At 44.1% G+C, this 14451-nt stretch overlaps 1 protein-coding gene across 1 annotated transcript in view; it reads right to left on the bottom strand.

The window, feature by feature from the left end:
- The window catches only part of LOC120394579 (butyrophilin subfamily 1 member A1-like), a 34365-nt gene that overhangs the window by 12659 nt on the left and 7255 nt on the right, over nucleotides 1-14451 (bottom strand). The window contains exon 2 of the mRNA XM_039518807.1: nucleotides 49-69. Coding sequence (XP_039374741.1) covers nucleotides 49-69 — 21 coding nt within the window. The remainder of the gene's footprint in view (nucleotides 1-48; nucleotides 70-14451) is intronic.

A 14451-nucleotide genomic window follows, 5' to 3' on the forward strand; every position in this document is an offset into this window, starting at 1 on the left:
ATAACAATAGTTTGGCTTTCAACTGTTGAAAAGTCAATGCAATCTTACCTTTTCCATCTCTTTTTGACCCTAGGCAAACAACAAAATATAGAGTGTCATTGTGAAACAAAGTCAAGAGGAAATCTGTGTAACAACATTTATATAAAACATTTTTTCTTCAGTGTTGAAATGTCAGAATAACATTATTAACTAGCAGCAAAGAATCCTGTGGCACCTTATAGACTAATAGACGTTTTGCAGCATGAGCTTTCGTGGGTAAATACCCACTTCGTCGGATGCAAGAGTGGAAATTTCCAGGGGCAGGTATATATAAGCAAGCAAGAAGCAAGCTAGAGATAACGAGGTTAGATCAATCAGGGAGGATGAGGCCCTGTTCTAGCAGTTGAAGTGTACTAACACGGCTACACCTCTGATACTTGGTTATTAACTAGATAGTCTTGTTTCTTAGGCTTGGTCTACACTGTGGGGGGCGTCGAACTAAGGTACGCGACTTCAGCTACGCGAATAGCGTAGCTGAAGTCGAACTAACCTTAGTTCAACTGACTTACCCGTCCTGATGCCGCGGGATCAAAGTCCGCGGCTCCCCCGTCGACTCCGCCACCGCTGTTCGCGGTGATGGAGTTCCGGAGTCGACAGGAGCGTGTTCGGAGTTTGAACTATCGCGTCTAGATTAGACGCGATAGTTCGAACTCCGAGAAGTCGAACGCTACCCGTCGATCCGGCCGGTAAGTATAGACGTACCCTCGGGTTTCTTTTAGGAACAATTGCTTTCCCTAGAGTGTGGGGCTCACAGCAGCTCCCTCTCCAATCTCTACAACTTTCCCTTTCCCTTTCAGTGTCCCACCCTCCCCTTCCAAGTCCCCCAAATCCCCACCTCCCCTCCCCCCCACCTTTCCCTTTCACCCACCTCCATACCACATCTTTCAGTGCAAGGAGCTCCTGGCCCTCAGAGACCATGTATGGACTTTGGAGGCCAGGGTGGCGGAACTGGAGGAGCTAAGAGAGGCAGATAGGTATGCTGATGAGGCTTTCCAGGAGACTGTATAATTGTCCCACCTCCGGTCAGACAGCCCCTGCGCTGTTGAGGAGGAAGAAAGGCCCAGGGAAGCAGAAAAGTCAATGGGAGCAAAGGGAAACCTTCCCATAGTTGGGACCCTCCTTCCAGATGGTGCTGGGGTTGCCTCTTGCACTGAGGTTACCTCTCCAGGGGAGGGAACTCCAGTTTCTAGGAAAAGGCAGGTGTTAGTAATGGGAGATTCGATCATTAGAAACGTAGCTAGCTGGGTTTGTGATAACCGGGAGAATCTTATGGTGACTTGCCTGCCTGGTGCGAAGGTTGCGGATCTCACGAGGCATCTAGACAGACTTATGTGTAGTGCTGGGGAGGAGCAGGTGGTCGTGGTACATGTAGGAACCAATGACATAGGGAAGGCTGGGGGAGAGATGTCCTGAAAGCCAAATTTAGGCTGCTAGGGAAGAGACTGAAATCCAGGACCTCTATGGTGGCATTCTCAGAAATGCTCCCAGTTCCACGCGCAGGGCCAGGTAGGCAGGCATAGCTTCAGAGTCTCAATGCGTGAATGAGATGATGGTGTAGAGAGGAGGGGTTTACGTTCATTAGGAACTGGGGAAACTTCTGGGATGTTCCTATACAGGAGAGATGGGCTCCACCTAAACCAAAGTGGAACCAGACTGCTGGCACTAAGCATTAAAAAGGTTGTAGAGCAATTTTTAAATTAGAACATGGGGGAAAGTCGACTGCTGCAGAGGAGCATGTGGATTGGACACAGACTTCTCTTATTAGAGAGTCTGCTGATAGAGAATCTCCAGGTTATAGTCAGGAGCAGAGGACAGAAGAGGATAATGTAAGGGCTGGATAAGATGATAAACAGTCACATAAAAAGGAATCTGGCACATCAGAAAAGGGCAGACAAATAAACAGGGACAAGTTTTTAAAGTGCTTGTACACAAATGCTAGAAGTCTAAATAATAAGATGGGTGAACTAGAGTGCCTTGTGTTAAAGGAGGATATTGATATAATAGGCATCACAGAAACGTGGTGAGCTGAGAGCAATCAATGGGACACAATCATTCCAGGGTACAAAATATAACAGAAGGACAGAACAGGTTGTGCAGGGGGAGGAGTGGCACTATATGTGAAAGAAAATGTAGATTCAAATGAAGTAAAAATCTTAAGCGAATCCACATGTTCCATAGAATCTCTATGGAAAGAAATGTCATGCTCTAATAAAAATATAACATTAGGGATCTATTATCGACCAACTGACCAGGACAGTAATAGTGATGATGAAATGCTAAGGGAAATTAGAGAGGCTATCAAAATTAAGAACTCAATAATAGTGGGGGATTTCAATTATCCCCATATTGACTGGGAACATTTCACTTCAGGACGAAATGCAGAGATAAAATTTCGATACTTTAAATGACTGCTTCATGGAGTAGCTGGTACGGGAACCCACAAGGGAAGGGGCAACTCTAAATTTAATCCTGAGTGGAGCGCAGGAGCTGGTCCAAGAGGTAACTATAGCAGGACCACTTGGAAATAGAGACCATAATACAATAGCATTCAACATCCCTGTGGTGGGAAGAACATCTCAACAGCCCAACACTGTGGCATTTAATTTCAAAAGGGGGAACTATACAAAAATGAGGGGGTTAGTTAAACAAAAGTTAAAAGGTACAGTGACTAAAGTGAATCCCTGCAAGCTGCATGGGCACTTTTTAAAGACACCATAATAGAGGCCCAATGTATACCAGACTTCAATGTATACCCCATATTAAGAAACACAGTAAAAGACCTAAAAAAGAGCCACCGTGGCTTAACAACAATGTAAAAGAAGCAGTGAGAGATAAAAAGACTTCCTTTAAAAGTGGAAGTCAAATCCTAGTGTGGTAAATAGAAAGGAGCATAAACACTGCTAAATTAAGTGCAAGAGTATAATAAGAAAAGCCAAAGAGGAGTTTGAAGAAAGGCTAGCCAAAAACTCCAAAGGTAATAACAAAATGTTTTTTAAGTACATCAGAAGCAGGAAGCCTGCTAAACAACCAGTGGGGCCCCTTGACGATCGAGATACAAAAGGAGCGCTTAAAGATGATAAAGTCATTGTGGAGAAATTAAATGGATTCTTTGCTTCAGTCTTCACAGCTGAGGATGTTAGAGAGATTCCCAAACCTGAGCTGGCTTTTGTAAGTGACAAATCTGAGGAACTGTCACAGATTGAAGTGTCACTAGAGGAGGTTTTGGAATTAATTGATAAACTCAACATTAACAAGTCACCGGGACCAGATGGCATTCAGCCAAGAGTTCTGAAAGAACTCAAATTTGAAGTTGCGGAACTATTAACTAAGATTTGTAACCTGTCCTTTAAATCAGCTTCGGTACCCAATGACTGGAAGATAGCTAATGTAATGCCAATATTTAAAAAGTGCTCTAAAGGTGATCCCGGCAATTACAGACCGGTAAGTCGAACGTCGGTACTGGGCAAATTAGTCGAAACAATAGTAAAGAATAAAATTGTCAGACACATAGAAAAACATAAACTGTTGAGCAATAGTCAACATGGTTTCTGTAAAGGGAAATCGTGTCTTACTGATCTATTAGAGTTCTTTGAAGGGGGCAACAAACATGTGGACAAGGGGGATCCGGTGGACATAGTGTACTTAGATTTCCAGAAAGCCTTTGACAAGGTCCCTCAACAAAGGCTCTTATGTACATTAAGTTGTCATGGGATAAGAGGGAAAATCATTTCATGGAGTGACAACTGCTTAAAAGACAGGGAATGAAGTGTAGGAATAAATGGTAAATTTTCAGAATGGAGCGGGGGTAACTAGTGGTGTTCCCCAAGGGTCAGTCCTAGGACCAATCCTATTCAATTTATTCATAAATGATCTGGAGAAAGGGGTAAACAGTGAAGTGGCAAAGTTTGCAGATGGTACAAAACTACTGAAGATAGTTAAGACCAAAGCAGATTGTGAAGAACTTCAAAAAGATCTCACAAAACTAAGTGATTGGGCAACAAAATGGCAAATGAAATTGAATGTGGATAAATGTAAAGTAATGCACATTGGAAAAAATAACCCCAACTATAGATACAATATGATGGGGGCTAATTTAGCTACAATGAGTCAGGAAAACGATTTTGGCATCATCGTGGATAGTTCTCTGAAGATGTCCACGCAGTGTGCAGAGGCGGTCAAAAAAGGAAACAGGATGTTAGGAATCATTAAAAAGGGGATAGAGAATAAGACTGAGACTATATTATTGCCCTTATATAAATCTATGGTATGCCCGCATCTCGAATACTGTGTACAGATGTGGTCTCCTCACCTTAAAAAAGATATTCTAGCAGTAGAAAAGGTTCAGAAAAGGGCAACTAAAATGATTAGGGGTTTGGAGAGAGTCCCATATGAGGAAAGATTAAAGAGGCTAGGACTCTTCAGCTTGGAAAAGAGAAGACTAAGGGGGGATATGATAGAGGTATATAAAATCAGGAGTGATGTTGAGAAAGTGGATAATGAAAATTTATTTACTTATTCCCATAATACAAGAACTAGGGGTCACCAAATGAAATTAATAGGCAGCAGGTTTAAAACAAATAAAAGGAAGTTCTTCTTCACGCAGCGCACAGTCAACTTGTGGAACTCCTTACCTGAGGATGTTGTGAAGGCTAGGACTATAACAATGTTTAAAAGGGGACTGGATAAATTCATGGTGGCTAAGTCCATAAATGGCTATTAGCCAGGATGGTTAAGAATGGTGTCTCTAGCCTCTGTTCGTCAGAGGATGGAGATGGATGGCAGGAGAGAGATCACTTGATCATTGCCTGTTAGGTTCACTCCCCGTGGGGCACCTGGCATTGGCCACTGTCGGTAGACAGATACTGGGCTAGATGAACCTTTTGGTCTGACGCGGTACGGCCGTTCTTATGTTCTTATGTATGTTCTTAAAAATCACAAATCATCTTTACAGTTTTCTCACAGACATTGTTTTGGACAAGATGCAATCCCCAGTATAAAAAATTGTTACACAAGCATTCCTCAGCCCCCATGGCCTAGACTTCACATTCTACCCTCCTCCTTGAGCCCTAGTCTGACCCCACTCCCCTCACCAGAAACCCTGCAGACTCTCACAGCATGAAATACTAGTGCAAAATCCACATCAAGCCTACAGAAACTCTGAGTCCCCCCTCTCTCCCTGCAACTGGGATTCAAAACTCCATCATGAGGTACAAAAACTGAAACTAGTTCTACATCTGCTGCAGACCTCCACCACTCCCAGGAGTGCAGTGTTACCCAACCAATGGGGGGCAAAATCTGATCATATTTTAACCAATGTATGACAACGCTAGCTGATAGTAACAGAATCACATTCAGCAAATATGCACTTTTTTTCTTAACAAAATTTTGGATGTTTTCAGTGTGTGCATATATTTTCCAGATATGGTGGATTGTTTAAGGGCATTTTCAAGAAATTATTAGAAAATGCATCTACTAATAAATAACACATCCCCATTAACTAATGTAGTGGGAAAGGCTGAAGTAGAAGCAGGATCAAAAACACCTGGGACTGTTTTTGTTGTATCACAATAGTTTTGCTTGTAACTGTTGAAAAGTCAATGCAATCTTACCTTTTTTCTTTTTATTTAAGCCTAGAAAAAACAAACAAAACAGAGTATCATGCAGCAAAGTGAAGAGGGAATGTGCACAACAACATTTATATAAATCATGTTTTTGGCCTGTCTTCTGATTTCTGAACGCTCCCTGCCATTACCAATATGTGGGTGACAATCAGTGTTGCAAACTCTCATATACTAGTGAGTAAGGTGATTTAGTCCCCTGGTGAAGGAGCACTTGCCAAAATATGCAGCTTAGATGAGATTTCTCTTGTTGGTGTAAAGCGCATGATATAACAGACTGAGGTTAAATGTCACCACTAATTTAAATCAGCAGGGGGCAGTTCAATAAATTAATTAACAAAGGTGGTTTACAATAGTACATTAAACTTATCTAATGGACATTTACACTGCCACCATTTACCCCCACCCCTGAGTATACTGTCCCCTGGATTCCAGAGTTCTAAACACTTGCTTGTGTGCGTGCACTTGGAGATCTTGAAGCTGCATGCAGCACTCTGTTGGTTTTGTGTAGCACGCAAAGCAACAAGCTACACAACCCCCTGTGAAAACTGGATTCTAATGATTCAGAGATCAAAAGGGAATATTAGCAATTAGATGAACCATGGAATAATAATATAATTGTCTTTATTTCTCTTTGAAGTTTGTAGTAAACTACACATGAACCTTTGGATGGTTAATGGCCTTATGCTAATCAGTGCAATTAATTATCTGCATATACACAGGAAATAGGACTTGACTGTTCAAAGCAACAATGTACCTTATTAGTGCTTGTGTTACCTGCAGTCGAGAGGTTATCACAACTTGCCACAGATCTATCAAAGAACTTTGGGACCTGATCTTTTTTTATCTCAAGTCTGCTTGAACTTATCAGAGGAGGTTTCAAGTCACAAGACTGAGGTCTCCAGGTGTGCTCTTGATTTCCCTGCTATTTCTCATGGAAGAATTTACACAGATTCTGCACATGGACTGCCTATTGGGTTATAATTTATGGAATTGATTCTGAAAGAACTTTTTGCAGGTCAGCACTTCACCATCTCTATTATGAAACTGACCTAAGAATTTTATTCATATCAATATGTATAATGATCTTTTAAATATAATCACTCTCTTTTCTTTTTAATAAATCTTAGTTTGGTTAATAAGAATTGGCTGTAAGCATGTGATTTGGGTAAAGTCTGAAATAGTCATTGACCTGGTGGCTAATGTGTCCAATCCCTTGGGATTGGTATAACTTTATATATGGTGAAAAGGATTTTAAGTAGTCCTCACCATATTTGACTTGGCTGTCTGGGTGGCTCAGGGCTGGATTGCTTAAGGGAAATGTATTTTATGACTTGTTGGTAACCAGTAAGATGTTATAGAAAGCGTTTTGTTGCTAGTTGGTGAATCTAATTATTAGAATAAATCACCAGTTTTGGGAATCACCTATCCCATCTTTTGTGGTTTGTCTTGATTTAGGAATCTCAGTGAGGCCCCTCCAAGCACTATGGTCACACCACCCTATATAATCCATGTTTTACACACAATGGAGAAACAAAGCCTCTTAGTTAACCTTGTATCATGGAATGTATTCCATCATCCAAATGGCCAGTGGTAGTGAGGTTTAATAAAATGCTTTAAATATAGCAAATATTTCTGAACAGAAGTCAGAGAAGCAGGTAATGTATGGTACAGAACTGGATGATGGAGCACTCATCACACCAATTCAACTTCGGAAATCAATGCATAGAACAATACTTACAATTTCCCATCTTTGGCTTTTCTGAAAGAGAAAAACATATACATATTGTTTAATTCCAAAAAAGCTATAAACAAGGCACTTATTCAGCATCTAAAATGTTTGCTATATGAAATTATCAATACTAACAAAAGTTATAGTACAGTAATGTTCTGACACATCTCAAGAACCAGATGAATCAGTTTAAGGTTCTCATGTTCTCAGACATTTTATTATTCACTATAAAAGCAGCAAGGAGTCCTGTGGCACCTTATAGACTAACAGACGTATTGGAGCATGAGCTTTCATGGGTGAATACCCACTTCATCAGATGTATTCACCCACAAAAGCTCATGCTCCAATACATCTGTTAGTCTATAAGGTGCCACAGGACTCTTTGCTGCTTTTACAGATCCAGACTAACACGGCTACCCCTCTGATACTTTTATTCACTATGTAAGTCTGAATTTCACAGGTGGAATTCCAAGATTTTGGTGGAAGTTTAGTCCTGGGAATTTTTCAATCAATCAGTATAGCAGTTGCAAATTATTTGAATTCCTGAGGGCTCATTGGTTCTCTGAATGCAGCTTCTGCTCTATATTAGTTTGTCTCTCAATATAAAAAAAAAAGATAGATACATTCAGACTGGAAATAAGGTGTAAATTTTTAATGGTGAGAGTAATTAACCATTTGAAAAATTTAACAAGGGTCATGGTGAATTCACCACCACTGACCATTTTTAAATCAGGATTGGATGTTTTTCTAAAAGATGTACTCTAAGAATTATTTATTATTCTGGGGAAGTCTCTGGCCTTCACTGTACGGGAAGTCATCACGGATGACCGCAATGGTCCCTTCTGGCCTTATGATAGCGCATATGGAAATAAACTGAGACCATGTATTAAACATTCTCCACAAGAAACTCTGCAGTCTTCTGTAATGGCACATCTAAAGTTATCTGGCTGTCAACCAATTTTGGCACCTATAATTTCTTCAATATTTTCCCTAATCTGGTCAGTTCATAATTATTGGAATGAGGATAATCAATGGGACATAGTAATACCAGAGTACAAAATATATCTGAAGGACAGAACAGGCCGTGCTGGTGGGACAGTGGCACTATATGTGAAAGAAAGCATAGAATCAAATGAAGTAAAAATCTTAAATGAACCAAGTTGTACCATAGAATCTCTATGGATAGTAATTCAATGATCTAATACCAAGAATATAGCAGTAGGGATATATTACTAACCACCTGACCAGGATGGTGATAATGACTATGAAATGCTCAGGGAGATTAGAGAGGCTATTAAAATTAAAAACTCAATAATAATGGGGGATTTCAACTATCCCCATATTGACTGGGTATGTGTTACCACAGCACGGGATGCAGAAATAAAGTTTCTTGACACCTTAAATGACTGTTTCTTGGAGCAGCTAGTCCTGGAACCCACCAGAGGAGAGGCAATTCTTGATTTAGTACTAAGTGGAGCACAGGATCAGGTCCAAGAGGTGAATCTAGCTAGACCGCTTGGTAATACTGATCATAATACAATTAATTTTAACATCCCTGTGGCAGGGAAAACACCACAGCAGCCCAGCACTGTAGCATTTAATTTCAGAGAGGGGGACTACACAAAAATGAGGAAGTTAGTTAAACAGAAATTAAAAGGTACAGCGCTAAAAGTGAAATCCCTGTAAGCCACATGGAAACTTTTTAAAGCCACCATAACAGAGGCTCAACTTAAATGTATACCCCAAATTAAAAAACTTAGTAAGAGAACCAAATACGTGCTACCGTGGCTAAACAACAAAGTAAAAGAAGCTGGGAAAGGCAAAAAGGCATCCTTTAAAAAGTGGAAGTTAAATCCTAGTGAGGAAAATAGAAAGAAGCATAAACTCTGGCAAATGAAGTATAAAATATAATTAGGAAGGCCAAAAAAGAATGTGAAGAACAGCTAGCCAAAGACTCAAAAAGTAATAGCAAAAAATGTTTTTAAGTACATCAGAAGCAGGAAGCCTGCTAAACAACCAGTGGGGCCACTGGATGATCGAGATTCTAAAGGAGCACTCAAGGATGATATGGCCATTGAGGAGAAACTAAATGAATTCTTTGCAGCAGTCTTAACGGATGAGGATGTGAGGTTGATTCCCAAACCTGAACCATTCTTTTTAGGTGACAAATGTGAGAAAGTATCAGTGTGGTAGCCATGTTAGTCTGGATCTGTAAAAAGCAACGGAGAGTCCTATGGCACCTTTAAGACTAACAGATGTATTGGAGCATAAGCTTTCGCATGCGTCTGACGAAGTGGGGATTCACCCATGAAAGCTTATACACCAATACATCTGTTAGTCTTAAAGGAGCCACAGGACTCTCTATTGCTAAATATGAGAAACTGTCCCAGGTTGAGGTGTCATTAAAGGAGGTTTTGGAACAAACTGAGAAATTAAACAGTAAGGCCTGGTATAAGGTGTCTGATGTAAGTCATAAGGTCGGGAACCTTTCAGAAGTGGTGTGCCAAGTCTTCATTTATTCACTCTAATTTAAGGTTTTGCGTGACGATAATACATTTTAATGTAGAGAGAGACCTTCTAAAAAACAAGTCTATATATAATATAACAAACTAGTGTTGTATTGTAAAATAAACAAGGTTTTCAAAATGTTTAAGAAGCTTCATTTAAAATTAAATTAAAATGTTGATCTGGCCCGCTCAGCCTACTGCTGGTCTGGGGTTGTTCACCTAGGCCGGCAGCGGGCTGAGTGGGGCCTGCGGCTGGGACCCCAGCTGGGAAGGGTCTGACAGCCAGACCGGCAGCAGGCTGTGCGGGGCCGGCAGCAGGGACCCCAGACTGGCTGTGGGCTGAGCAGCTCAGCCCACTGCTGCTCAGGGGTTCCGCCCTCCAGCTGCTGCCAGCCGGGATCTTGGCTGCCAGACCCACTTATCCCGCTGCCGGTCTGGGGTCCTGGCCCTGCCCACATACAGTGGGTACCTACCTTCTCCCTGGTTCTGGCCCATTCTCTTCCTCTCTCTGGACTGAGCTGAGGGTGGGAGTGCACTGAGCACAGGGCTTGGGGTGAAGGGTCTGGCCAGGAGCTACAATGAAGGAGGGGGCTCAGGGCTGGGGCAGGAGGTTTGGGTTGTGGGGGCACTTACCTGGGCAGCTCCCATTTGGTGTGAGGGGTGCAGGTGGGAATGTGTCTCCCGTTGGTGCTCAGGGTGGGAGTGGAGTTGTGCAGGGTGCATGGGATTTGGGGGAGCTGGGGATGTGGATGGTGCAAGAGTCAGGGCAGAGGACTGGGGGCATGTGAGGTGGTGCAGGTGTCAGGGTAGGGGGGCTGGGTATGTGTGGGGGTGCCAGAGTCAGGGCTGGGATCATGGGCAGGGGTGTGAAGGAGTCAACAGAGAGCCGGGTGGTACAGGGCTCAGGGCCGGGGCGTGGGGGGGCGTGGGGGTGCAGGGCTCAGGGCAGAGGACTGGGTGTGTGTGTGGGGGGTCAGGGCTCAGAGCAGAGGGCTGGGTGACTGCCCCCCCAGAACCCCCAACCCTCCACCGTTCCTTGTCCCAACTACCCCAACCTGGGACCCCAACCCCTATCTAAGCCTCCCTGCCCCTTGTCCCCTGACTTCCCCCCTAGGATCCTACCCCCTACCTGTCCCCTGACTGCCCCAGCCCTTATCCACACCCCCGCACCCAGACAGACCCCCTGGACTCCCATGCCTATCTATCCGCTCCCTGCCCTCTGACAGGACCCCCAGAACTCTGGACCCATACAACCCCCCCTGCTCCCTGCCTACCCCAACCCCTCTCCACACCCCTGCCTCCTGACAGCCCCCCCAGAACTCCCGACTCATCCAACCCCTAGCTCCTTGTCCCCTGACCACCCCTCCAGAGACCCCCACCCTAACTGCCCCCAGGACCCTCCTTGCTCCCGGTCCCCTGACTGCCCTAACCCCATCCAACCCGCAAACGGACCCCAGGACTCCCATGCCCCATCCAAACCCCCGCTCCCTGACTGCCCCTTCCAGAGTCCCCGCCCTAACCACCTCCCAGGATCCCACCCACCAATCCAACCCCCTGCTCCCTGTCCCTTGACTGCCCCCACCCCTTACCCAACCCCAGCCCCTTACCGCGAGACTCCCCACTCATCTGGAGCCCTGCTGCCGCCGCACGCGCAGCCCAGCCCCGCCCCGCCCCTCAGAGCGCTGTGCGCACGGCAGCAGGGCTCCAGATGCGCGGGGAGCATCTTTACCTTTCCACGTACCCAAACGCTGCCCCATGGGATCACGCAGCCCCAGCCCCAAGAGCACTGCACGCGCGGTAGCAGAAATCTGGGGGGAGGCGGGGGAGGGGCTGGCGGCTTGCTGCACTCGGTCAGCACTCCAGCCCGGGACCGCGGCCCCCGCGGCTTGCCACGTCCACAGGATTTTTAATGGCAAGCAAAGACCCAGCAGGCAGCCGCATGCCATTAAAAATTGGCTCACGTGCCATTTTTGACACGCGTGCCATAGGTTGCTGACCCCTGGTCTAAACTAAAGTCAGGTCCTGCTGATATAAAGCAAAGATAACAAGAGTCAGGCCATGAGCAAAAATCAGGCCCTGTTACAAAGCAGATGCCTGCTTGCAGGCTCATTATCTGATACATGAACTTCACAAGAACAGGGCTGGCATTGCAAAAATGCAAACACTCCTAAGAAATGCTAGGCACAGGACACTCACATAAACACATTCCAGAAGGGTGGTACCAGAACGCTTTGATACCAAGTTATGGTATAAACACACTCTCCGAAGATGATCCAGGGACACATTGGTCTCTCCTAAAGATAAGGTCAGGAGGACAGAGTGATGGCTAGAGATGTTTCGATTGAACCAAAATATACGAGATAAAGGGTGGTAACTAACCACATCGGAAGGGCAATACGTAACTTGTTTGTATCAGTGTATAAAAGAGGATCACAGAGCGGGTGTCTTTATCTGGCCTAGGGGAGAGCGGGAAGTCCTGGCACTCACTGAGCAGGTCCATTGTAATGGGCATACATGTCTTATTATCCCTGTAGAATCTATGGGGTGCATAGGTGCTGAGTTTCTAATCTGCCGGGGGATGCTCCCCCTCAGCTTCACCTAGGCTCCACACCCACTCCACCTCTTCCCCTAAGGCCGTATCCCCGCCCTACTTCTTCCCACCCCCGCTCTGCCCCCATCCCGCCTCTTCCTTCCCTCCCACTCCTTCCCCCTCCAGTTCTGCCCCTCCTCCTAGTACACTGCGCTCTTACTCCTCCCACCCTCCCTCCCAGCATCTCTTGATACCGCAGAACAGCTGATGCGTGGTGGGCAGTAGGAGCTGGAAGGGAAGGGGAGGTGCTGATCATCAGGTCCCACCTGCAGGCAGCAGGCGAGGTGCTGGGGAGAGTGGAAGGTTCTGGTAGGGGTGCTGCCGATGGATGCTCAACACCCACCATTTTTTCCCATGGGTGCTCCATCCCCGTAGCACCCACGGAGTCGACACCTATGATGGGGAGCTATACCCATGCTTCATCGACAATAAACCTGGCCAAGTGCCCTCACTGCTGAACCAAGTCTGTGGTGTTCTTGGGCAGTTTGATCAAGGTCTGCTGGGGCAGCACAGAAAGGGAACATACACACAGCCAACAACTGACAACAACAGGTATGTGATACATTGTATAGGTAGACATTTTCATAATCATTTAGGCAAAATCACAGTAAAGACAAATAGAAATGTAAGCATCACAGCATTTTCCTAACCTGTTGGTGTATATAAATCTTGAATACAATATTAAAGTATACATTTAAAACACAGTAGCAAGACTTATGCCTTATAAAAATAATTATTGTCTCTGTGAATAAACCTGTTTTTAGAAATCATGCATTTTTTTCATTACCAAGTTAACACCCTGAAATATGACTTCCCTCAGCTCATCTGTGATGCACTACACCACAATAATGATAGTGAGATACTGTATGTTGCTACACTATTAACAATTATGTTTATCGATAGACTTCCTTATCAATCAGAGGCAGGAACAGATACAGAGACAATTCTGAGTTAAGAAGAGAGAATTCATTGTCAACCACAAGCTGATCTACCACCCCATAGATAATCAAAAGTAAGTACATCAGCTCCTGATTTTCAGTAAAATAGAACTGTTAGGGTTCCCACCCCACTCTGGACTTTAGCGTACAGATGTGGGGACCCACATGAAAGACCCCTAAGCTTATTTTTACCAGCTTAGGGTAAAAACTTCCCCAAGGCACACATTTTTCCTTGCACCTTGGATTAGGTAAACACTGCCACCACCAAGTGATTTAAACAAACCTTTAGAGAGGGCCACTTGGAGCCCTATCTCCCCCCAATATCCCCCCAGGCCCTACATCCCCTTTCCTGGGGAGGCTTGAGAATAAACAAGGTGACCACAGACCAACCTTGGGATATTTAGGACACTAAAAATCCCATCAGTTTCTTAAAAAAAACAGAACTTTATTACAAAGAAAAAGAGTAAAAGTAGCACCTCTGTAAAATTAGAATGGAAGATAATTTTACAGGGCAATTAGATTTAAAACACAGAGGATTTCCCTTTAGGCAAAACCTTAAAGTTACAAAAAGAAAAACCAGGAATACACCTTCCCCTCAGCACAGAGAAAATTACAAGCCAAAACAAAAGATAATCTAACGCATTTCCTTGCTAGTACTTACTAATTCTATAGGAGTTGGTTTGCTTGCTTTCTTGATTTGCTTCTGGCAAGATCCACATGGAACAGACAGAAAAAAGTGCCCCCTCCCCCGCATTTGAAAGTATCTTGTCCCCTTATTGGTTAGGTGCCAGCTAGGTTACTTGAGCTTCTTAACCCTTTACAGGTAAGAGGATTTTGTGCCTCTGGCCAGGAGGGATTTTATAGTACCATATACAGAAAGGTGGTTACCCTTTCCTTCATATGGGCATTGCTTTTTTAGAGCATACACAATGGCGTAACATTATTTTTTTCTGATTGACCAGTGGCTTTTTTTTAGACAGTTTTTTTGCTGAGAAATACAACAGGATGGAATTTTTATTTTTATTTT

Source organism: Mauremys reevesii, unplaced genomic scaffold (assembly GCF_016161935.1).
Source record: "Mauremys reevesii isolate NIE-2019 unplaced genomic scaffold, ASM1616193v1 Contig68, whole genome shotgun sequence".
Classification (NCBI taxonomy): Eukaryota; Metazoa; Chordata; order Testudines; family Geoemydidae; genus Mauremys; species Mauremys reevesii.